Source organism: Pleurodeles waltl, chromosome 2_1 (genome assembly GCF_031143425.1).
Source record: "Pleurodeles waltl isolate 20211129_DDA chromosome 2_1, aPleWal1.hap1.20221129, whole genome shotgun sequence".
Classification (NCBI taxonomy): Eukaryota; Metazoa; Chordata; class Amphibia; order Caudata; family Salamandridae; genus Pleurodeles; species Pleurodeles waltl.
This window is the reverse complement of record NC_090438.1, coordinates 372,727,424-372,752,383: the sequence shown is the minus strand read 5'-3', so window position 1 is coordinate 372,752,383 and position 24,960 is coordinate 372,727,424. Positions and strand designations below refer to the sequence as shown.

The following is a 24,960-nucleotide window of genomic DNA, read 5'->3' as shown; positions in this document are numbered from 1 at the left end:
AGACTAGGAAGAAGATTTCCGTCGAATGCTGGCACCATGGGAGTATTCATTAGGTGAGGAATCCACAGGTAGCTAATGTATCCACCAGAAAAGTCGTTACCGAAGGTAAGTAACTCGTTCTTCCTTCCACCCCTCTCTAGTCTGGAAACATGCATTTATATAATAAAATATATCAGGGAAATGCAACATACGCAAAGTTTCACTAAGATGGCGGTGCATCTGGACCAATAGGATATTAATGTCTTACTGGGAACAGGACAGCTTCTGTCGATTTTGTAAGACTAACAAAGAACATCCTAAACACAAGATACATTTAACTGCCATTCGCAGCACAGTTATCAAATTGGTTTCATACTTTAAGCGATTCCTTCTATAAAAAAAAAAAGCCAAGGTAAATACAAAACATAACTTTGAGATCACTCCCGTTCTCATATGCTTCTATTGACAAACCCAAATCATAATTAAACAACTTTTTAGATAAAACTAATCATTTTATTACAATATTAAATTTTACGTAGGTCAAATGGGTAGGCAAGCTAAACCCCAGCACAATGCCCATTCATATTGCTGTTGCAAGAAATGCATTTGAATCATGAATAGATATGCACTTATGACCATGACACGGATGAGAACAACACAAAGAAGATAGGAAAGAAAGAGAGAAATGCACTGGTCAGTGTTTTAAACTAAATGTTCATCTTCATAAAAAACTCTGCGTGCAAAGCCATGTTTTTAGCAGTATTCAGTTAAGGCCTGCATGATATATCGTACAGGTTGATTGTGCCTATCTTTAATTAGTAAAAATACTTTCACACTTTTTATGCCTGTGATAGGTGAATAACATGCCATAATATATGGAAGAAACTATTCCCTTGGTATAATATTGATGTAATACATGTCACAGAAGAATTCTGTCAGGACCTTAGACTGTGGACTTTACCATGAACGTATTATTTATAGGGTTGGCGGTAATTTATTCCTTGTATTACATGGTGTTCTGCAACATTTCTGTGTAAAAATATACCATTTTCCCATACTATAGAGTTTAGTGTGCGGTTTTTAGGTTACAGTAATTTAATGTGCAACATTAGATTACTGTCTTGATAATTTCTGCAGGTCTTAACTACAATAATGATTTATATGTGCATCTATATTTGATTGTCACATGACGATCTCTCACAAAAATTAGTTTTGCTTCTTGAGTATTTTAACTTCAGTTAACTATACAATTAACAGCTGGAATTTGATATTCCTGGAATCTCATTTTTACTATTGGTAGTGGCAGTGTAAATATTCGTCCACAATTATTGATGTTAATACATGCATTCCTCTTTATGAAGAAGGACTGGTAAAGTTAGTCGGTCTCGCCCCTGATAGTTAGGTCCAAATTGCATTTATGTGTGCTTTCACAAGGTGACAATCTTACTTTTCTAAAAGCAAAAGCACTCTACGATGGCCCCTGTGCTTGTTCCTCTGTGTGTAGATGCATCCTTCTTGGAAAGGTTTAAACTATTCAAAGATGGCTGCTTGGCAGTACAGAAGAAGACTGCATGTAGGAGCTAAGCAACTGGGAGCGGGTGTAACTGGAAGGGATACAGGAAGAGGAAATAATCCCTCATGCTCTACAGTGAAAGGGACTGACATCAGCAGTGGGAGGATACAACTTAACCAATCAAAATACTGAGAGGTAATGCTACCTGAGTGGGACAAACACAATAAAAGGAAGGAAAAGTTTGAATCAGGAGAAGGCAATTGAGATAGACATGTTGCTGACTGATTCATGAGCAAAGGGGGTGAACACGAAGCCGACGTGATAGGTAAAGTTGTCTGAAAGTAAAGTTGTCTGTAGGCGCGACCTAAAATGAAGATCAAAGAGCTTTCTGTGACTAAGCTTATTATTCCTCTTGTGTCTGTGACTATTAACTAAGCAGCTAATCCCTTTGGAAGTCCGTCACTCACGCACGTGTTCGTGATGTCCCGGCGCAAGTGACGGTGTTGGATGGTTCTGAAGGGATCCATTAGAGAATACTGAGTAGCGTCTTTGTTGATTTATAAACACAGCTCAGGCCCTAGCATCCCCGGCAGCTAATCAGATTCAAAATAGTCGCTTCATTGTCGGGCTGTCATAAATTCCTGCAGACAGATTTGAAAGTAAAGTTGGCTTGTGCCAAATTGTAATTGAAGGAGCTCCATTTCTGTGTGCCAGCTATCTGTCTCAATAAATGTAAAATCTGTGCTTCTTTTCTGAGAGCCACATTTGCTACTGATATTAATGAGATGTTGACATGTGAAATCTCAAGGATAGATGTTAAGTGATTTAGAAAGTAATTTGCAATTCAAAGTGTAGAGACCAGCATTCACAGCAAACTTGGAGCAGCTGAAAGGAGACGAAGGGCTGGAGGATAGAAAGCTGATTATGATTTTTTCCAAACTAATCCAGTTCCCACAGTAATTGTCTGGTACATTAGTCCTCCCATCGCATTGTTTATATTTTTAAGACGCATTTTTATTCTGCTTCTGCTTCATGTTTTCCTCCAATTTCCGTATGCAGTTGGCACAAGTGGTCTGTTGAAAATAACAGTTGCTTGTGTTTTTTCAAATCTAATTGAGAAATAGTATGGAAAGCCCCCGACAAGTGAAACATGCATTGGCAAAAATGACAAACACAATTATTTATTTGGTCTATTAATGTAACTGGCATGAAGAATATTTTCCATGCTATATTTACAATCAAGGGCTAAACGTCTTTGTGACAAAGTGCAAGAGGATCATGAGTGAAACTTACAGCAAAAGACTGTCCAAGCTCACAGCTCTGGTCGTTTTGTTGTGGAATAACCCGCCATCAGCTACAAAACTAAAATAAGCATGTTATTCCACGTTTGATATATAATATTGAATGCACGATTCTGTGATTTGCGTTCCATCCCATGAAGTTTTCGACGCAATTTAAACTACATTATTATAACACAGAAGCGTGTTAAGATTAATCTAGAGGCCTCATCATTTTACCTCCCAATAATTAACACAAACTCTTACCTTAATAGCATACCACACTTGGAAGCAGTGCTTCAATGTAAATGATGAAGGACAGGTACACACTATCCCATGGAACATGTTTACTATTGTGGCAGTACTTTTCCAATCAAAGTATTGTACCAGTGTTAAGCAGTGCTGGCTCTCTCCCTTTGAAATGAGGCAAATGCAGGTATATAATATAGCACATGTCCATTTAATTTGCTGCTTAAAACTCCTTATCCATCACGTCCCAGAGAGTATCCACTTTACAACAACACGTGCGGCTTCCATCACTGAAAAAGAGAGGTTTACAACAAGAACAGACACCTGCGTAAAGAGACCATAACAGCCGCTTCCAATAGCTATAGCATCTCCCAGCAGAGAGGCTACATTCAAAACCCCAAAATGTTGTGGAGATTCTCAAAAAAAGATTGACTGCCAACAAGAATCAGATAGACTCACATAGACTTCAAGCTGAAGATCTATACCCATTCAGACACTGGGGATTTTATCAGCTATGACTGGTATTCATGTAACTTGGCTAACTTGCTGGTTTTATAACATTCATGGATTGATTTACACAGCTCTGTACCATTCTGTATGGAAGAGGTAAACACATAAGATGCTGTTAATTGTTTTGTGTGGATTACAGTTTTAAGTATTATGATTATCATATTTGTATTTGGTGGTGAATAGATTCCTCTGTATTTTTAAAATACCTTCAAGTGTTTTTGATTTACATACTAGTTTGACACTGGCTTAAACATGAAGTGAGGATTTTGTATTTAAGGGTCTGTATTAGACAGCTGAGCAAGGTCATCCCTGATTTGTCAGACTAGCTTCATTGAACACACAGTATGCAACAAAAGGAAATTTAGACTTAAAGGGGCAGTAGAGTATTGTTCTGTTTGGAATAGGGTTTGAAACCTACTTCCCTGCAGGTTTACTGTCTATAACCAGGCATTTTTACATCACTACATTAAGCTCTAGACCCTTATTTGCTCCTGTGCATCTGCATGAACTGTATTTTTGTCTTAACCGATTGTACGGTAACACCCATTTATAATTTAGCTGTGTGACTACTTTAATGAAGCCCAATGTAGGAGTGAGCAAACTCTTCCTGTCCTTATGGTTCAGCTCCACATGGGAGCAGCCTTTGGACCCGTCTGGCTAAATTCCATTCAATTCAATTCAGTCTATTCCAAATTATCTTATTTTCAAAGGTCACAAACCAAATAGAAGATATCTGATTGCCGCATGTTAAGTCGTACATGTAGCAGTTATAAAAATAAGTGACGTTTTATAGTGTAAATTTCAGTTGAATGGTTATTTTACCAACGTCTGATTGAAGGGCACAATGGAGGTGAGAGAAAAATTATGCCACTTGTTTACGTTCTCCTTTTCTGTCATGGATTCTGAAATTGGAGAGGGCCTTACTAACATGGGTGTGTCAAGATTAGTCTGCTTGAGGAATTTATAGTCTGTTCTTTGCTTGCTTATGGGCTCTTCCAGGGGATACTTTTTGAGTAATAAAGCACAGTTTATCCTTTCTTTGACTAGTAACCCATGGAACCTGAGAAAGTTAAGATATTTGGATAGATCTTTGTTGGGATGGAAAAGTCTTCTGCATAGTTAAAGACCCATACCCTGAGTGCCCCACCGTACTGTTGCTTGGATCCCTAATGCTGATTGTTTGTCATAGGCAAACACAGATTATACGTGTGCGCCTTGGCATGGGCCTGTCTCTGTTGGATTGGTAGGGGCAGCCAAAATGCTACTTTCATAGTGGTTGAAAACTACCTTGTTCACCAGGAGCTAGGCAGCACATGCGCGGTGGTAGCAGCATACTTTGATCAGTAGTAGTGAACAGGTCCCTTTTACCCTGTGTCACTGGAGTGAGGCCTACAGGTGTGCTGCGCAGAAGTAGTGACTCTGCGCTGGATGTTTGTGCAGCACAGTGGATAGAGCAGCATTGTGTAGAACATGTGGGATTAGTGCATGTGCTGAGTACATACCTGTGAGGAATACATGACAGGAAAGATCTAGTGCTGTGCAGTGGGTGCACAATGGAAGCATGTGGTAGGTATATGTGTGCTTACGTGAAGTACAATATATGAAGGGTGAAGTGTTGGGCAGCGTGCACATTGGGAGTGTGTGTGCTGGCAGGGTGTGTGTTTGCAAATAGCAAACCCAGGTACAACATAGAAAGGTTACAGTACTCAGCAGTGCACTCAGACTAAATGTGTTTTGGTGAATTCCTGTGTGGCTGTAGTGGCACAGTGCATGGTCATAACTGCACTGGATACCAAAATGTGCTAGGAAAGTACACTGAGTGTAACTGTGACTACCGTGGTACATTTCCAATGTGGTTGTCATTTTGGGGAGCCCAGGCCTGCCTGGTGAAGACATGAGAAGTAGAGGAATCCCCACCAGACATATTTTTGTATTGCTGCATTCCTGTGAGCTGGGTAGGACACACACAGGAGGTAAGGAAGAAAAGACTTCTCCTGTTACAATTACAATTCAAAAGGTTGCTCTTTGATTCAGTGATGGGGCCTGGACACATGTCTGGAAAGCAGATGGGGCTGCTAAGGTAATCATTAAGCTTATGTCTGGGAGTCTGGGATTAACCTTTTGATGCAAATGTCATTGTGACTGACATCCAGGTGTGAACTCTGGTCACTCCCATAAGTTGTGTTGTGGGTCAATCAGCTATGGAGTCTTGCCTGCTGTGACAGACATCTTTTCAAGGGGGAGGAAAGAAAAAAGAAGTGGACACTTCAAAAGAAGCAGAACTTTAAAAGAAGCAGAACCCCAGCATAAAGCTTAAAAAACTCAGACAATAAATCACATTTTGGTATCTGGAAATGTACTATGAGTAGGAGAGGTTGCAACCTCAAACTTTGTCATTTGCCAAGACGGACTGTGTGAAGAGGTCAAGCTCTGCAGGACTTCTTTCTGTGATCAGAACTGGGAGCAAAGGCCTGCTCATCTTCCTGCTTGGTGAGGGGACACTAACCAGGGAAGACCAAGATCACCTAACTTGAAGCACCAGCCTGTTTGCCAAAACAAGTGTGCGCTGTGAAGAAGAGGAGAGCGTTAGTGGGAGTGAGGTTTAGTAGGGAGACCTACCATGAGGACTCTCTGTGCGCGGTGTGAGTATTCGCTTGTGCACCGATTGGGCTGTAACTTATGCTCAGGATTGTTTCGGCGACCTCTGTATGCTAGTAAAGGACTAAACTAGACAAGTCGTACAATGTGCACTGAGCAGGTAGCGCCAAACCTGTACCACCTCATAGCAGTGACCTTGTATGCCAGAGGGGGCTACTGTGGAAATAATTGTGTGACCAGCATGCCAGGTCTTCTGAGCGCCTTAGCCGTGACCCTGTGTGCCAGAAGGGGCTGCCATTGTGTGAGTGACTGAATTGGAGTAGTCTGCTTTGTATCCAGAGGTACCACTGCAACCTCGTATGGTGGAAGGGGCTGCCGGTATTAACTTAACAAGGATTTCGGACTGTCGTCTGAGACTAGAGGGAGGGTGTGACTCGCGGGTCGACCCCACATAGCAAGATCTGCCTTGACTAATCCCGAGGGCCGTGAGGACACCAACAAGTACATCGCTCCCTGGCTGGACTCCAGTAAGGAGCCAAATAATTGAATACCCCCCACACACACACACACCCCAGTCCCATCCCTTGGGAGACAATGACTTACTGCATCTTCATGATATGAAAGATGCTCTAATCGCTGTGGAGAACCTGCCGCACCACTTTGGAGAGTGAGTCTGCACCTGCCAAATGTGTCCTGAGTAGCGACTTCTTCGATCAGTACCTGAACTCACAAGTGTTCACGCTCAGGCACCCACTGTACTGCCTCCATGTTGCAGGGGCTGGTAAGACTTGAACTGACCCTGTGGATCCTGGGGGATTTGCTGTAGAAGATTTTATGGCACCATAGACACTTTTGACTAATTCCCAAGAGTCAAAGGTGAACTCTTGAGTACGACCTTTTAGTGAGCATTTTCTGGATGCGGCCACCAGTGAATGGAGAATAACCCCTGACCACGTTATAAGTGAGAGGGTAGGATGTGCCTGACATCTACTAGAGACCCTGCCTCAAAGGGATTGTGTTATTGCTTGCAAATGTTTTTATTCCTTTAAATGCATAGAGCTAGAAATAAAATAATACTTTTTCCTACAAAAGCTAGTATTTGACCGGCATTGACGTATTACTGGTGCTGTGTGCACTTTGAGTAATGAGCCAGGTTCACTTAGCTATATCTATGCCACCCCTTACTCCTCCCAAGGCAGCCTTTGACTGCTAATCCACAGCTTCCACTGAGAGTCAATTGCAGAAGCATAAGGGGTACTTGGCCCACTTGCTCAGCACCCATGATAGGCCGGGCCCCGGGACATCAGGAGTAAACGTTCTCAACCACCCTGGTTGGGCCCAGTTGCTCCTGTGTGCTTTGTGGCCCTCTTAAAAAGGGTTCCAACAATCTTCAAATTTTTACGTTAACTCTGTTTATAGTGGGGCTTCATAAAGTGCAGAAATAGAGAGTTCATTTCTGAGTAATTTGTGCTAGTCAGTAGTTTCAGTTATAAATTTTTGAAACTGTAATATGTTTTAGGCGATATTGACGTGATGATATTGACCTGTACAAACAGCTAACTTTATAGAATTTTTTTTTATTATGAAAACTTTTGTGCCTTTGAAAGAGGGAAGGCAGCAGTCCCAACCTCGTCACAGAGTGGCATGGGGGTCAGTGAAAATGCTGACCCCTCCCCACTCAGCGACAAGGTGTCACTGATTGACACTCGCCCTGGGCGCTCCAGGGCTTAAACCTGAAGCGCCCAGGTCGAAGTCAATCGGTGACACTTCCCCTCGTGTCCGAGGGGAAGGGCCTCGAGGCAACTTTGCTGAGCTGAGGAGGCCACGCCCATCAGAGCTGTGACCTCTTCAGCCCAGCAAAGTTCAGCTCAGGCAGCCAGGAGTTTGCGCAAATCGCGCATGTCTTGCTCCTGGCTGCCTGATCTGAACATGAAGAGTGTCTGTCAGGCTGACCTTTGCTCAGCCTGACAGACACTCTTCATGAGGGGCAAAAGATGGGGGTGTGTGGCCCCTCCGGCCTAAAGGACGGGCCGCGGCTGTCTCACAGAGAACATGGCAGACAAAGGGGGACATTCGCAAAGCGACTTAGGAAAGGTCTTAGAGGGACTGCATCACTTACGGGGTCACTTCGCCTGGGGAGCACAGTAAGCTAAAATGTTATAGATCACTTGCCTTAACCCCTTGCCTGCCACGGACGTAATGGTTATGTCCGTGGCTGCGCCTCTCAGGCGCCACGGATGTAACCATTACGTCCAATGACCGGCCCTCGGGGGAAGCACTAGCACTCCCCCCGAGGGCTGCCCCTCCCAGGTCAGGGCTGGAAGGGGAATCACTTCCCCTCCACCGACCCCCCCTCACCCACCCCCAGTGACGTCTGATGACATTAGCACGCTATCAGAGGTCATCAGGGATTTTTTGGGGGGGTGAAATGGACATGAGGAGCGGCCCCAGGGAATTTTTTTGTTTATTACACTTATGCATAAGAGGAGATGCCCCTTGGGCAAGGGCCACTCCACGGGGGGTCAAATAATTTTTAGGCCATTTCGGCCAAATATAATTAGGCTGATCTGCCCCCCGGGGGGGGGGGGGGTAGAAAACCCCTAGACACCAGGGATAATTTTTTGTTTTGTTTTATTTTTTAATCTATGTGTGGGGAGCGACCCCTTATGCAAGGGTCGCTCCCTGGGGGGCCAAATTGTTTTTCAGCCATTTCTGCCCCCTCCCCCCATCCGGGGACAGATCGGCCTAATATAATTAGGCCGATCTGTCCCCGGGGGGGGCAGAAACCACAATGCACCAGGGAGTTTTTTTATTTTTTTATTATCCGTACGCATAAGGGGTCTCTTGATTCCAGGGTGGCGTGCTTCACATGCACCCCGCACCATTTTCTTACCCACAGTGCCCTGCAAGCCTCCAACTTTGCTGGAAATCACACATTTTTCCCACATTTTTGTGATGGAACCTTCCGGAATCTGAAGGAATCCACAAAATTCCTACCACCCAACATTGTCTCATCTATACCGATAAAAATTCTGCTGCACTTGTCAGCCTAAAAATGTTTTTTTTTTTTCAAACTGCCCTTTTGAACACGCTTTGGTTCCCCCTCAATTTCGACATGTTTTTGGCTCTTCCCTGTCACAAGCACTTGGCCCACCTAAACAAATGAGGTATCATTTTTACCAAGAGACTCAGGGGAACGTTGGGTGTTAGGAAATGTGTCCCGGTGCGGGGATCCCACACAGAAATGTGGAAACATTTGATTGTTTTAGCTACATTTAAGGTTTGCTGAGGATTCTGGGTAAGAAAACATTGGGGGAACCATGCAAGTCACATCTGCCTGCACTCCTTCGGGTGTCTAGTTTTCAGACATGTCTGGGTTTGGTATGTTTCCCTAGATGGCTGCTGAGCCCAGGACCAAAAAAGCAGATGTCCCCCACCCCCAAAAAACAGGTAGTTTTGTATTTGATAATTTTGATGTGTCCAGATAGTGTTTTGGGGCATTTCCTTTCGCGAGCACTAGGCCTAACCACACAAGATAGAGGTACCATTTTTATCGGGAGACTTGGGGGAACGCTGGGTGGAAGGAAATTTGTGGCGCCTCTCAGATTCCAGAACTTTCTGCCACCGAAATGAGAGGAAAAAGTATTTTTTTTTTAAGCCAAATTTTGAGGTTTGCAAAGGATTCTGGGTAACAGGACCTGGTCAGAGCCCAACAAGTCACCCCATCTTGGATTCCCCTAGGTGTCTAGTTTTCAAAAATATGCAGGTTTGCTAGGTTTCTCCAGGTGCCAGCTGAGCTATAGGCCAAAATCCACAGCTAGGCACTTTGCAAAAGACAGCTCTGTTTTATTTGGGAAAATGTGATGTGTCCACGTTGTGTTTTGGGGCATTTCCTGTTGCGGGCGCTAGGCCTACCCACTCAACTAAGGTACTATTTTTATCGGGAGACCTGGGGGAATGCTGGGTGGAAGGAAATTTGTGGCTCCCATCAGATTCCGGAACTTTCTGTCACTGAAATAAGAGGAAAAAGTCTTTTTTTGGGCCAAAAGTTTGAGGTTTGGAAAGGATTCTGGGTAACAGAACCTGGTCAGAGCCCCACAATTGACCCCATCTTGGATATCCCTAGGTGTCTAGTTTTTAAAAATGCGCAGGTTTGGTAGGTTTCCTTAGGTGCCGACTGAGTTACAGGCCAAAATCTACTCCTAGGCACTTTGCAAAAAACATATAAGATTTCAATGTAAAAATGTGATGTGTCCATGTTGTGTTTCCTGTCACCAGCATTAGGCCTCCCACGCAAGTGAGGTACCATTTTTATCAGGAGACTTGGGGGAACACAGAATAGTAAAACAAGTGTTATTGCCCCTTGTCTTTCTCTACAGTTTTTCCTTCCAAATGTAAGACAATGTGTATAAAAGACATCTATTTGAGAAATGCCCTGTAATTCACATAGTATGGGCACCCCGGAATTCAGAGATGTGCAAAAACCCCTGCTTCTCATCACCTTATCTTGGGCCCATTTTGGAAATATAAAGGTTTTCTTGATACCTATTTTTCACGTTTTGTATTTAAGCAAATGAATTGATCTATACCGGGTATAGAATGAAAACCCATTGCAAGGTGCAGCTCATTTATTGGCCCTGGGTACCTAGGGTTCTTGATGAACCTAAAAGTCCTGTACATCCCCTCAACCAGAAGAGTCCAGCAGACGTAACGGTATATTGCTTTCAAAAATTTGACATTGCAGCAAAAAGTTACAGAGTAAAACGTGGAGAACAATTGCTGTTTTTTCACCTCAATTTCAATATAATTCAGCTGTTATTTTCTGTGGGAAACACTTGTGGGATCTACAAAAATTACACCTTGCTGAATTCAGAATTTTGTCTACTTTTCAGAATTTTTAGCTTTCTAGTATTCAGCATTGGTTTCACGCCTATTTCTGTCACTAAGTGGAAGGAGGCTGAAAGCACAAAAAATAGTAAAAATGGGGTATATCCCAGAAAAATGCCAAAATTGTGTTGAAAAATTGTGTTTTCTGATTTAATTCTGCCTGTTCCTGAAAGCTGGCAAGATGGTGATTTTAGCACTGTAAACCCTTTGTTGATGACTTTTTCAGGGAAAAACAAAACACAAGCCTTCTTCTGCAGCCCTTTTTCCCATTTATTTTTTTTTACAAACTTTTCTCTGTATTTTGGCAAATTTCTTGGTCTTCTTCAGGGGAACCCACAAAGTCTGGGTACCTCTAAAATCCCTAGGATGTTGGAAAAAAAGGACACACATTTGGCGTGGGTAGCTTATGTGGACAAAACGTTATGAGGGCCTAAGCGCGAACTGCCCCAAATAGCCTAAAAAAGGCATGGCACCTGAGGGGGAAAAGGCCTGTCAGCAAAAGGGTTAAATTCAAATTTGCAGACTACCCTAAGTGGTAAAAATCCTAAGCACAGACACGCCCCTACAGTTGTGTTAATAGAGGCTTTATTCAATTTGGTAAAAGTGAGTCCTGATTTGTCCATAATTAACAATTTAGTTGCCGAAATAAGACTGTTTTACCAATGCAGTGAAATGTCAGTTTCTCATAGAAATTGATGTGCATAATAGCGTGTGCTTCTAGCATGGGCATATGTTTTTGAAACATTGTACCACGTGAAAAGGTGTTGCAAAGTTAGTTGCACAGCATGAAATCTGGGCATGAGAAACACATTGAACCAAATTGTATTTTACACACGCTTAGTCTGAGATTCATTCTTTGACGATAGTCAAAAGCTTCGTAGTTTCATTTTTCTAAATGAATTTTCTTAAACATGTTAACTGATTTGTTTTACTTTGTTCATGCATCATTTAATAATGGTATTCTGGAAGTCTTTACTGTACTTTTTCAAACTAAATAAAATATTCCCTTCATTATTTCTCAGGAAGAGTTACTATGGTGGGAACTGGGCAAGTTTTACCTTTTCGGGGATATTGTCCTGGTTGGAAGAGCAGAAGGTACGTTACTTTGCATTGAAAATACGAACTACTTGTTCTTCATAATTCAGTATCAAAGTCGCTATTTGATAGGAATGTCGTTGTACACGTTCCTACTGATATGAAAGAATGTCGAATGTAAACACGGGTATCTCCTGTGTCAGTTCGTCCTGTGAGAAAAGAAATGCTGAACATCACTAGATGGAAGCTTTTCCCTATTGCTTTGTCTACTACTTTGGTTAGGGCACCATGTGGCACTAGCATAAAAAGTATGAATGTATTTGTGCTGGGTCATTGTATAGGTCTGTTGCCGGCTCTTGGCTTTGAATGATACTCATTTATTCTAGATGTACTCCATGTGAGCTGCTGTAAAAAAAAAAACAAAATATATATATATATATATATATCAGCCAAAATTCACTTTGTTAGACATGTATTGTAAGAAGGGCCAAGGAAGAAGACCGCGAAGGTTGAAACGCGTTGCCCTATGTTTCTGCTTCATGAAATTTTTTGAATAAATGAAGACCATCATATTTTTGTAAGGAGTGCCAGACTTTGATTTTTATATATTGTGTTTTTGAAGAAATATATATATATATATATATATATATATATATATATATTAACAATCATTATCAAAGCCAATTGGTCCTACCTGTGAGAGGTATTGACCTTGGAAATGTTTTGTAGCTGTACAGCAGCGTGGATGCTTCGGAGTGTGGCTAAAACTGATCTAAAAAAGCGCTACGACGCAGCCTAGGGTAATGCTCTTTAATTTAAGTGCATTAGTGCTGGATGCATCATATTATTATTATTATTGTAATTGGTGTTATTATTATTGTTATTATTATAGTACTTTAGCCACACCGCTATCATTGCAACAGTCAGCAATAGCCACGCTGTGTAGCATGAGCAAAAGGAAATGGCAGATCCAATAGTCTCAAATGCAAGACCTGTGGTCAATGCTTGTTAGGTTTCGGCTCAACTCCCATGTGATTCTGAGCAAATCAGTTGGTCTCCCAATTTGTGAAAAAGAAAAAACAATATGCCATTTGGCAAAAAATCCTTTCACATGAAGAAAGCAATTGCGTCCATGTCGTAGTGACAATAGATCTGGAAGCAGGTAACATCTATTGTCACAGAAAAAACAGGTAACATCTGTTGTTACAATAAAAATCCATTTAAAAGGAGATGAAGGGCTTGTTTAAAATGTGTGTAGCACAGTAAAACAGCTAGATATGGCAAGAGGTTCAACAAGGATGACAAAAGAATTAAAAATAAAGTAATACCTCATTCATGATGCGATCAGCAAAAGGACAGCAGTGAAGGTCAAGCAATTAGTTCTTGGTCTATGCTGCAGCCCAAAGAAGAAAAAGTGAAGCCAGTGCCCTGGCAGCAATTAAGAGTGCTAAAAATGGACACGCTGCATGCCCCTTGTTGTATACACTATTTATTGCAAGTGAACGGGCAAGCACTGTATCAGGCAAAACTTAAAAAGGGTGAATAAATACAGATTTTGCATAGGGAACTTTTCCCAGTAGGATGCACTGTTCCATGTATTATTTGCTGGTCCGGGTGAAGATAAATACCAGATTAGTCAATTTTGATTAATGTTAGATCAGTGCAATGTAAATATTTTCAGACCTACTTCTTCCACCAACCTGGCACACCTATGTTAGATTTTAATGCTTGTTAGTAGTTGCAAAATATTTTTCCTTAGCCCTTTACATTTTCTGTGCCTAAAAGGTAGTGCTTGTGCGTCTTCTCTGCCTTCCTTGCTTGCCGCGCTTGATAATTATCCTCTCCTAGATGCTGTTTTCTGCATCCATCCACCTTTCCACCTAAACACCTCCCCTTCAATTTTTCCTGACACCTTTTCCATTTTGGGATATGTGCATGCATTTCCTGGCTCGTCCTTATTAGTGCCCACTTCGTACCAATTATGGGTTCATCCACTGCATTTGCAAGTACTTCAGCCTAATTTTCTGGATACACCTCGTTGATACTGTGGCCTTAGCTTGATCTTGGCGCATAACGGTTACTTCACCACTCTTTTCTGACAATGTAATTTGTGATAATTGGTAATTCAAGTAGTAGATGACTATGTTCAGTGCTCTGATACCCCTTACACTTAGCAGTTGATGCAACTTAAACTTATTTTTAATTTAGGCCTTACTCCATCACATATAAATGATTTCAAGCCTGTGAACTGGTCCAATAAATGTTTAAACATGAGAAGCTGACTCATGGTAGACATTGTGTAAATGCAGTGGCAGAAACAATTTTATCACTTGTATTCAACCAGATAAGGATAGCCGAACCAAGGAGGGAGTCTCAGTGCTATACAAAGTAAATCCAGAAGATGCAAATCAAACAGAGGAGGTTGTTGTTAGCAAACAACAAATCTGGTTAGTGATGTATACAATAATAGTCTAGGACATAAACAACAATGGCATAATTGACAGTGAAAAAATTACAACGAGATAAAAGTATACATATAAGCAGTAGTAGAGGAGTGGTCGGTTGGACAACCGAAGAGCAAGTAATTTACATTGGCAGGAGCTGAAATATATATACCACAGTGGTGGCCACTGTGTAGTTACAATTAGAAATGGGTTTTAAAGAAATTGATTTATTGGCTAGCTAATAACTTTGGCGCCGTTGACAAGTCTTCATGAAACTTTCCACAATTCATCTCTTTTCTGGAAGATTTTGGAGTGATTTCTCAAGCAGGGGTTTAGAATAACTGGCCTGGCATCCCAAAATGCATTTTCGCCATGTCATTTTCCATGGGAAAATTGAACAGGGATATAGTAAAACCTGCTAAATGGAATTACACCAAATTTGGCATAAAGCTAGAAGTTGACCCTGAAAATGCACTTTTGTGATTTGGTGTATGGACATTCATTAGGTTTTGAGAAATTAAGGTTTCAAATTTATGGATAAATTTATACACTGTATTACCGTGGGACAGGCAGATCAAAAGCTAAGATGGGATTGGCTGTGTCACATCAAGAAAGATGTTTGGCAGCCATTTTAGGACTTGGGGATTGAATCCACGTGTCCTGAAAAAAAAAAAAAGATGTAGGGATACCCTGACCCACTAGGTCTGGCAAGGGGAGAGGGGGGTGTCCCAGAGAGACACCCCTTGATCCAAAATATAATGTTTTGCGGGTACAGTTGCAATTTAGTGGTACCACTGTAAGACATTTTTACTTGACTTTTCAATGACAACCCCCCCTGGGATGGGCACTGTTTAATTAATTTTAAAGAGTAGTGGGATGTTCAACCCCTTTTCCCCAGAATTTAGACCCGATCCCTGAAGGCCTGAGCCATCTTTAATATTTTATCCCATCTATTTATTTATTATTTTGGTCCTAGTGTACAAGAGAAAAAACAAAACTCTCTCATAAGCTTTACTCTGTCTCCCCATCACCCTATACCTATATCAATCTATTGTCCATCCCCACTCTCCGACTCTTCCCAAACCCATTATACTACTATGATCTCCAAAATCACCCTGCCTAGGCTCTTCTCTCATCCACCACTCCTTGCTCACCCCGAACCTTAGTTTACTATTGTGATCTCCCAAACAACCCTACAACCCTACTAAATTCTCCCTCACATACCTCACCTTTAACTCATCCAAAATCCCTTCTACTACTTTGATCTCCCTAACCCCTTTCTCCAGACTGCTCCCTCCTCCATCTCTCCTTTACTCATCCCAAGCCTCATCCTGTTACTATGAACTCCAAATTAACAGTTCTGTATTCTTCCCTCCTCTACTCCTCAATTATTCTATTCAAACCTACTAACAGACTCACATATCCGCTGCTCAAATCAACTCATACTAATACTGTACTCATATTTCCCTATACTAATCATTTTGGGTTCTGGAGGAGCGTGCTACTCGCTGAAAAGCGCTTTGAAGCCTCGTCAGGGGTAGTAAGCTCTATATAATACTATATATATATATAACACCTGCGTATTGAATACATAACCCCCAGGAGAGCTTACTGTTATTTTTAAAGCACTCCGTGCTGTGTATGCTCTTCAGCTGGAGTGTAGGACCTCTTGTGGTTGCGTCTATAGCTGCATTTTGTGGCCTGAGGAGTGTTAAAGAAAGACTCAAACACATAGTTAGAGTTGTTTAGAATCAAAATTCTTCATTTTAAATATTTGTGTGACAATGTTTATTATTTTTTGCCTTGTGTATATTTATAAGGAGGTTACTTTGGAATATGGTTATTGCTAAATTATTGTGGTTACGTTTTGACAAAGTCAGTAGGCCTGCTATATGTAGACTGATATTCTTACCCCTTGCTAAAGCTTATAGGCAGCCTTTTTATATTTTGGTGTTGTGGCACTTTGACAAAGCCATTAGTTCTGCTTTACTTAGAATGACATATTTTATATTGTTGCTTTATGTAATAAAAAAAAAAAAATCAGAAATTTACTGAAAAAGGCAAAGGATAAAGTGAAGTTATATTTGGGTAATATGTACAGTTAAAACATAATGCTTTGAGTTTAAAAAAAAAAAACACTGAAATTCACCAGTTATGTTTAAAGTGCCTTTGCTGTGTACTGCTTGTGACCTCACATAGTACATCACTGATGTATTCCATAAGATCTTTGACAGCATCACTGATGACATTTTTGATGACCTCAGTGCAGGGGGGTGGCGGGCGTGAGTTATAGTTACTTCTGGTAACTATAACTGGTTAAATTTTTTTTTTTTTTAGTTCAAAATGTTATGTTGTAGCTGACATTATCACCTAACAATAGTGTCACTTTAACTTTTGTTTTTACAATGCATATGTGTCCATCCATCTATCTATCCATCTGCACATCCTATCAATCAGTATATTTACTATTGGAAATTGACTTTTTGGTATGCCAATAACGTTAGCGCTGTTGACAAATCTTCTCAAAACTTTCCAAAAGAGAAAGTTCATCCACGTCAGCTCCTTTCTTGAAAGTTTTGGGATTATCTGTTAAGCAGAGTTTAAGAAAGAAGGCTGGACCCATGTGATTTCCATAGAGAATTTAAGATACTGCTACAGCCAAATCAACTGACCAGTTGCACCAAATTTGTCAGAAAGCTAAATCTTCACCCAGAAAGCATGCGTTTCGTGATTTGACTGTAAATTCATCGAGTAGTTTTTGAGAAATATATGTTTACAAGTTATAGATATCTGGATGGTTGGGTTGCAGCTGTCCCAGAGGAGTCCCGTGGACATGCAACTTCAAATAATAGAGTGATCTTATTGGCTGAGGAAAACTTTTTCCCACATCAGCTGACGCAGGAGCGAGAAGCTCCAGTGAGTTCTGCGGGAGCTCATACTCTAATTGGCTGGCCGCAACATGAAGACACAATTTGGGCCCACCATTACAGGACCCTGTCCCCTGTGTCCTGAAAATGGAAAAACAAATAAGGTATAAGGGGCTTGGAACAACCTCCCCCTAACACCTCAGGACCACACCGTCACTCCAGTGATTCAGAAGGGAACTAAAGACCTGGATGTTTGAATGATCATTCCTCCACGCGGTAGCATACAGCTCCATCACCTCGAGACCCTCACAGGTGATTTTCTGCACTCTATAAATGTCACCAAAAGTGAACATGTGGTTAACTTTAGATCAGACATCTAAAATAATTTTAAAGAGAAAGCACAGTTAAAGTACAGTTATGTTTACAATTTAAATCTTAAGACCACTTTACTATATATATATATATATATATATTGATTGCACACTGGCAATTGCCAGTGTGTAGTTATGGTTAGATCAGAGCTTCCACTGAAAACCCATTTTTTTGTTTTCCTAATGACTTTGTCGCCATTCAGAAAATGTTCACAAAAGTTTATTCGATTCGGGTTCAGCATCCCAAGTTTTGTGCTGATTTGTCAAGCAAGGATATAAAAAAAAAAAGTTTTCACATTTTAACTCCCAAAGGTTTTTGGTCTCCAACACAGAAAAAAACTGTGGATGGAATCAAAATAACATTTGCATTACCCTTACAAAATGTGTCAGTGGTTTGAAGCTTTTAAAATATTATAGCTATCTGACCTGTTAACCTGCAGGTGGCCCTTAAACCCAGATTTGTGGACCAACCATAAACCCAAATTAAAACAAAATTAAACAAACTGTATTGGAAAGTTGAGTTTTTGTGCCCAATATCCTGCTTGGGTGTTCTGCCCAAAGCCGGGTCCTGTTAATGCTTCGTCTCTTATCCAGGATCAGAAAATGGACTCTGCCCCAAACTTCTGTCTTTGACTTCATGCCTGGCTCATGAGAATGGCCATTTAAATATTCTATCTGACAACCTCGACTTTCTGAAATGTGTCCTTCCACTAGGGCATTATACCTTTTTAGATAGAGATTTTGTACTTCATTCATTGAGATGCAGATTCATTTAAGAACATGCCAAGAAACGTCTGAACCATTCTCTCGTCTGTAATTGTCTAATCTATACCTTATATTTTACTCCTCAACTGCACATTTTGCTGTTGGTGCTTTCTCTTTTTCTTTGGCTATGCCTGCCATTAGGATTTACATTCGGGATGGATTGAAGTATTTCCACCCCTCAAGACAACTTATTCCCTTTGTGTGTTGAGTATACTGTTCTGCAAAGGGATGGTCCTCAGTGTAATCAGTCCACAATTTGGAGCTTCAACACATGTTATGAAAATTGGCTCTTTGATAGCTGTTAAATCAGCTAGAAGGGCAACTTAGATCCAAACTCTCTATGGCAAGTAATCTTAAAAGTTCAAACAACACAATAAGATGTCCTTGAGAACTCATACTTCCTTTCTTCTGAAACGTCTCTTAGACTAGACCTTCATATTAATCAGATCGATGCATCGCTGCCTACTTTCCAAATCCAGCACAACCAGCATGGCTCATCAGCGAGCTATAGATTATTTTCCCACAGTGCGGGCTAGGTTATTTCCATTGGAGCAGGGTCAAGACTGATTTGCATATAGCTGGGTGTAAACTGAGGTAGCATAGTGGGCAAAAAACCGGCAACTGGAATGTGACCTGAGTGATGACCAGTGGCTGCAATTAATTCAAGCATTCTATCAGTCACTTTTTTGTTTATGCCCTAAGTGGGACTTTTATGACAAGATGTGGGTCCTATGCACTGTGTGTCACTGGAACCAAGCTATACCTGGCTTATAAGCTTATTTATAGTTGCTAATATTTAAAAGCAAAAAGCCATGTGTTTGAGTCTGTAATAACAACTGAGCACTTTTAGGTTGAAGCCTTTTGGACAACGGAGTCAATTACATCTTGGAGACATTCAGAAAGCTTCTCTGGGAATCCATTCCGCGCATTGCTTTGGCTTGTAGTTTGTTACTCACATTTGCTTGCTTTCTATTTGCTGGCTGTCCTTCTTGAGTTCTTCCATTCCTTGGCCCATAGCCTTTTAACTTGCTTTCTGTAAACAGGCCTCTAAATCTTGTTCTTATCTTGACACATTTGATGTGCATTCAAAGGCAGGAGTTACATTTTAGGCTGTGTCATTCGAGAGAGCTTAGGGCCACATGCACGAAGCACAAAATGTGAGAGCGGGAAATAGCAACTCCATTCGAATCGCAATTTCCAACTTGCAGAACGGAATGTAAGAAAACATCCCAAAACAATTTTGCGTTTCGGTTCCAAGTCGCATCGCAAATTGCGATTTCCTAAATTGCACATTTATTTTATTTATTGATTTTATATAGCGCACAGCTACCCGAAGGTTTCCCGGCGCTAAAGACAATGCAAGACAAAGGCAGGCTCAGGCGAGCAACTTAGGCAATTACTGGTTAAAGAGCCATGTCTTAAGCTCTTTGCGAAATCTAATGAACACCCTTTCATGACGCAAGTAAGAGGGAAGAGAATTCCAGAGAGAGGGAGCTAGGAAAGCAAAAGAGCGTACCCCCATTTTGGCACGTCTGAATTTGGGCACCTGGAATTTTAGTTGATTAGAGGATCGAAGTAAACGAGAGGGCCGGTATTGTTGGACCAGGATATTAAGGTAGCTAGGAGCTAGGCCCGTATTAATTTTATGCATGTAGCATAGGGCTTTAAATTTGATACGATTCTCAATTCTTAGCCAATGAAGTTCACGAAGTGCACCAGAAGTAGGAGTGATTCTGGGAAGTTGGCAAAGAAGCCTGGCCGCCGAGTTCTGAACAACTTGCAGTTTATGTAGCGCTTCTTTATTCGCACCCAAATAGAGCACGTTTCCGTAATCCAGTCTAGAAATAACTAGCGCTTGGATAACAGTTCTCTGGGCAGCCATAGGAAGCATCCAGAGAATTTTGCGAAGCCACTTCAAGATAGCGAAACAGGTAGAAGCTACTTTGGTCACCTGTTTTTTCATATTCAACTGATCATCAATTATGATGCCTAGGTTACGTGCAGAGAGGGAAGGCATAGGGGGGGCACCCAACTCAGAGGGCCAATGTTGGGGGCCCCAAAGAGATTTTTTATTTCCAAAAATGAGGAGTTCTGTCTTACCTCCATTAAGTTTGAGTTTATTAAAATGCATCCAATTGGCTATCTTAGATAGTCCCATTTGCAAAGAGGGAGGGTTAGCGGTTTCTTTAGAAGAGAGTGAAAAAATAAGTTGAGTGTCATCGGCATAAGAAAAAATAGTTAAACCAGCTTGTTCTGCTATGCTCGCCAAAGGACTGACATATATATTAAAGAGTAGTGGACTGAGAATGGAGCCCTGGGGAACTCCATAAGGGGATGCATGAGTCAAAGAGGAAGCTATATGAGAGAAAACCTGAAAAGTCCTATTAGATAAAAAACTGGATAACCACAGAAGGGCTTTGCCGCCAATGCCCTTAGTATTAAGAGTTTTTAGGAGAGATGAGAGAGATACAGTGTCAAAAGCTGCGCTTAAATCCAATAGGATAAGAGCTACAGTTTCTCCTTTGTCAATTTGTTGGCGGATATTTTCAGTCACACCCAGTAAGGTCGCCTCAGTTGAGTAGCCAACACGAAAACCAGATTGGGAAGGGTGGAGGATGTTATTGGTTTCTACAAACTGGGATAATTGAAAATTAACATGTTTTTCCAAAATTTTGGAAAAAACAGGCAAAAGAGAAATTGGGCGAAAGTTAGAGAAAATTTCAGGATCAGAGTTAGTTTTCTTAAGTAAAGGAAGAACCATTGCATGCTTCCATGATGCCGGCACATAAGCTTCGGTAAATGACAAGTTAAGAAACTGCATAATGAAGAGAAGTATGGAGGGGTCAAGCTTTTGAAGTACCGAGATGGGGATAGGATCTTGCGGGGAACCAGTTTTAATGCTTGTGAGAATATTAGAGAAAGAGGCAGTATCCATAGGGAGCCATTCATTCAGTAAGTTAGAATGATTGACTTGGGTTGTTTCTTGAATGATAGGAAAAGGTAAAGAGTGAGTAGATTGGGATTTAGTGATAATACTGGCATGATTAGAGTCATTGTGGAATTCAGCATAAATTTTGTCAATTTTATCCACAAAGAAGGTCGCCAAATCATTACATTTCTTGGAGTCAAAGTCAGGGGGCTTAGATAGGCGAGAGCCACCAGAGAGTTCCTGAACTACTTCAAACAGCACTTTGGGGCAATTCTGGGATTGTAGAATAATCTCGGTGGCGTGTTTGGCGCGCGCGATCTTACATAATCGGTGATAATTAAGAAGGGCTAGTTTGTAAGTAGCTTTTCTGTCTGGGTCATAGTTTTTTCGCCATTTCCTTTCCAAGTTCTTGCATTTAGTTTTTTCTATTTTAAGGGTTTCTGAAAACCAAGGGGCAGGAGGATGTTGGTAGCCCTGTTTGTTCTTTTTATTTGATAATGGAAGACATTCATCAGTGGCAAATGAAAGCCAATCAACAATGACCCCATCATCTCTTATACTCGTGATTAAAGGTAACGTTTTTCCCAACATCGAGTTCATAATATCAATATCTAAGTTTTTCCAATTCCTGTAAGTGCTGGATTTGGCGGAGGAAGAGGAAAGAGTCAGACCCTGTTTTGGTACAATCGAAAATTCCACCAAAAAATGATCAGACCATGGAATGGAAATGGCTTGTTTACATGAAATCGTAGCAAGATTGGAAAAAATAGGGTCTAATAAATATCCTGCTTTATGCGTGGGGCCTGAGTTGTGTAAAAAAACATTTAATGCCGCTAAGTTATCTAAAAGAGTAGCGCTCGTAGTACAGGATATATCATTAAAATGTAAGTTCAGGTCACCTAAGATCAGAAAGTTAGTGGTTTCTAATAAAAAGGGAGCAATAAGATCGGGGAAGGTCGATGCCCAGGGACCGGCGGGGCCAGGAGGACGGTATATGAGGGCCCCGGAAAGAGTGAAGTTAGGTGATAGTAAAAGTTTAAAAAACCCGGCTTCACAGTTTTTAAAATCCAGATCTACCCATTTACATGTATGGTCTGTTTTAAAAATTAAAGCTATACCCCCACCAGTTCGGTCAATGCGATTTCTTCCAAGATAGGTGTAATTGGTGGGAAGTGCATAGGCCATATCGGGTCCAGAACTCACATTGAGCCAGGTTTCGGTTAAGAAAAGGGCATCAGGTTGTCGGTCCGTGAGAATGCTCAGAATATCGTCCTTATGCTTAGGTAGTGAGCGACAGTTTAAGCTGAAGAAAGTGAAGGGGGTAAGAGATAAGTTAGTCTTGTTAGTCAGAAGAGGAATTCGGCTAGACTTGGGGTTTGACATGGGGGTTTAACTGAGTTGCAATTAGCGAATTGGTGCAAAATAAAAAATAAATTACACTTCCTGGTGCTGGATGATGACTTCAGAACCAGGAAGTACCTCCCATGGAAATGGGAGGAGTCTAACCAGGACAGACAGCAGAGGCACACCCAGCTGAGAGGAGCAACGGCAGCCATGGCAAGCCAGACTAAGGAGGCAAACACTGCAGGGAGGAGGAAGAGAAAGCTGACATACAAAAAAAGAAGATATGGCTGGACATACAAAGCAAGATAAATGCCATTGGAGTCAGTCACCGCTCCATCGAGGAGGTGAGCAAAAGATGGTATGACCTCAGGTCAAGAACCAAGGAAAGGGTCGCAGAGTGGTTGAAGGAGGTGCATGGAACAGGTGGGGGACCATCCACAGTACCACCACCCACAGCAATAGAGACCATAATGGAGACCACTTTGTAGCCAGAGGCTGTTGTTGGAATTGGGGACCTGGACAGTTCAGCACCTGGAACCTCCAAAAGTAAGTAGCAAATCTCACTTATATACACTATTCAAGGCACCATGCACACAACTACAGTTCACAAAAGCATGCATCATCCAAATTCTTCCATGCTGATATGCCCACCTCAAGTTCAGTGCATTATGGGTAATGTAGTACAGTAGTCCAAGTTTTGAGGAATATTCATTTTGATAAGCCACACATCTGAGAGGCACTGACAGTGTATCACCTGTGTCCCACAGGTCTCCATCAAGTATCCACTGATGACCCTAGTGTTGAGGGAGGTGACAATGCCACCATGACAGCAGACGAGGCAGTCAGCATTTCCACAGGGGAGTGCAGCACTACACCAATTGTTCCCCATGCACATCATACAACAGAGGAGACAGATGTTGATAGTGAGGCAGTAAACCTGACACCTGGGCCACAGCTGGGTGAGAGTCTGCCACTGTGGACAGCAGGGTCGGGCGTAGAAGGCAGCATCTGACACATGATGCAGGTGAGGAGGATTTCACAACACAACAATTCCTTGGACTGGAGGCATCCCTACTCAGCAGTCACCGCCTGAAAAACAAACACATGCGGATGATGAACCGGAACCTGCACCGAATGCAACAGACCCTCACACAGGGATTGGGAAATGTCAAAAATCTATTATCCACCATGAACACCAACATGGTCAACCTCACCACTGCCATCAATGACCTATGTAGGGAAATGGTGCTGTATCGGGCCCATGCAAGGCGCAAAGAGCGCAACACAGCTGCACGTTTTGACCAGCTCAGTTAGTCCATTGGCCACCTAGCCACCACAACAACCTGCCTGTCAAGACGCACTGTCACGCTCCAGGTTGAACTAGGGCATTTTGCTGGAGATGTGGCAAGGGGACTAGGGCACATTACTGCTGCTGTTGACCTCATTCATACCTCCCAGGCAGCAAGAGGTACTGGTGACATCCCTCAGGACAGTGAGGACTTATCAAGTGTAACCAGCGTTTCTGCCTCAGATGCCCGCATCCTGCGTAGTAGCAGTGCCCGCCAGTCATCTGTGGACCAACCAGTCACAGGCCATGGTGGTCGTACCCGTAGGAGGGTGTGATGTTGTCTCCCTAGGTTTAGCCTAAGGCACATTAGTGGAATGTGTCAGGTTTTGTTACATAAGACTTGTTTACTGCTGGCTATACGCCATCATTTACATTATGCACTCCTGACATTAAAGGATATTTTTGTTTTGCACAACCTGGCTAAGTGCGTCTTACATTTGTGAGTGCTGTTACAGTTGGCACTTACCTGCCAAAGTATTGAGTTGCTATGTGATCCCGTCTCCATTTGCCCTCCATTGCGACGCTACCATCCCCAGGCTGTCGTTGTGGTGGCTCCTGCTCCTCATCCTCAGAATCTGTGTCATCTAGGGAGAGATGTGGCACACGTCTGGTTGCTATGTTGTGTAGGATGGCACATGTAGCCACAACATTGCATGCAGTCTCTGGGGCATACTGGAGTGCACCTCCACTTTTGTGCAGGCATCTAAAACGTGACTTCAACATGCCAAAGGTCCTCTCAACGACGGTTCTGGTACGCTGATGTCCAATGTTGTAGCGCCTCTCATTCTGATTAGCAGGTGTTGGGTATGGGGTGAGTATCCATGGCCTCAAAGCATATGCACTG

General features: G+C 41.9%; 1 protein-coding gene across 2 annotated transcripts in view; it reads left to right on the top strand.

Moving 5' to 3' along the window:
* CHM (CHM Rab escort protein) overlaps positions 1-24,960 on the top strand; it is an 810,608-nt gene that overhangs the window by 158,887 nt on the left and 626,761 nt on the right. For both annotated transcript variants that reach the window (XM_069212659.1, XM_069212657.1), the window contains exon 3: positions 12,036-12,108. In XM_069212659.1, the coding sequence (XP_069068760.1) occupies positions 12,036-12,108 (73 nt within the window). The remainder of the gene's footprint in view (positions 1-12,035; positions 12,109-24,960) is intronic.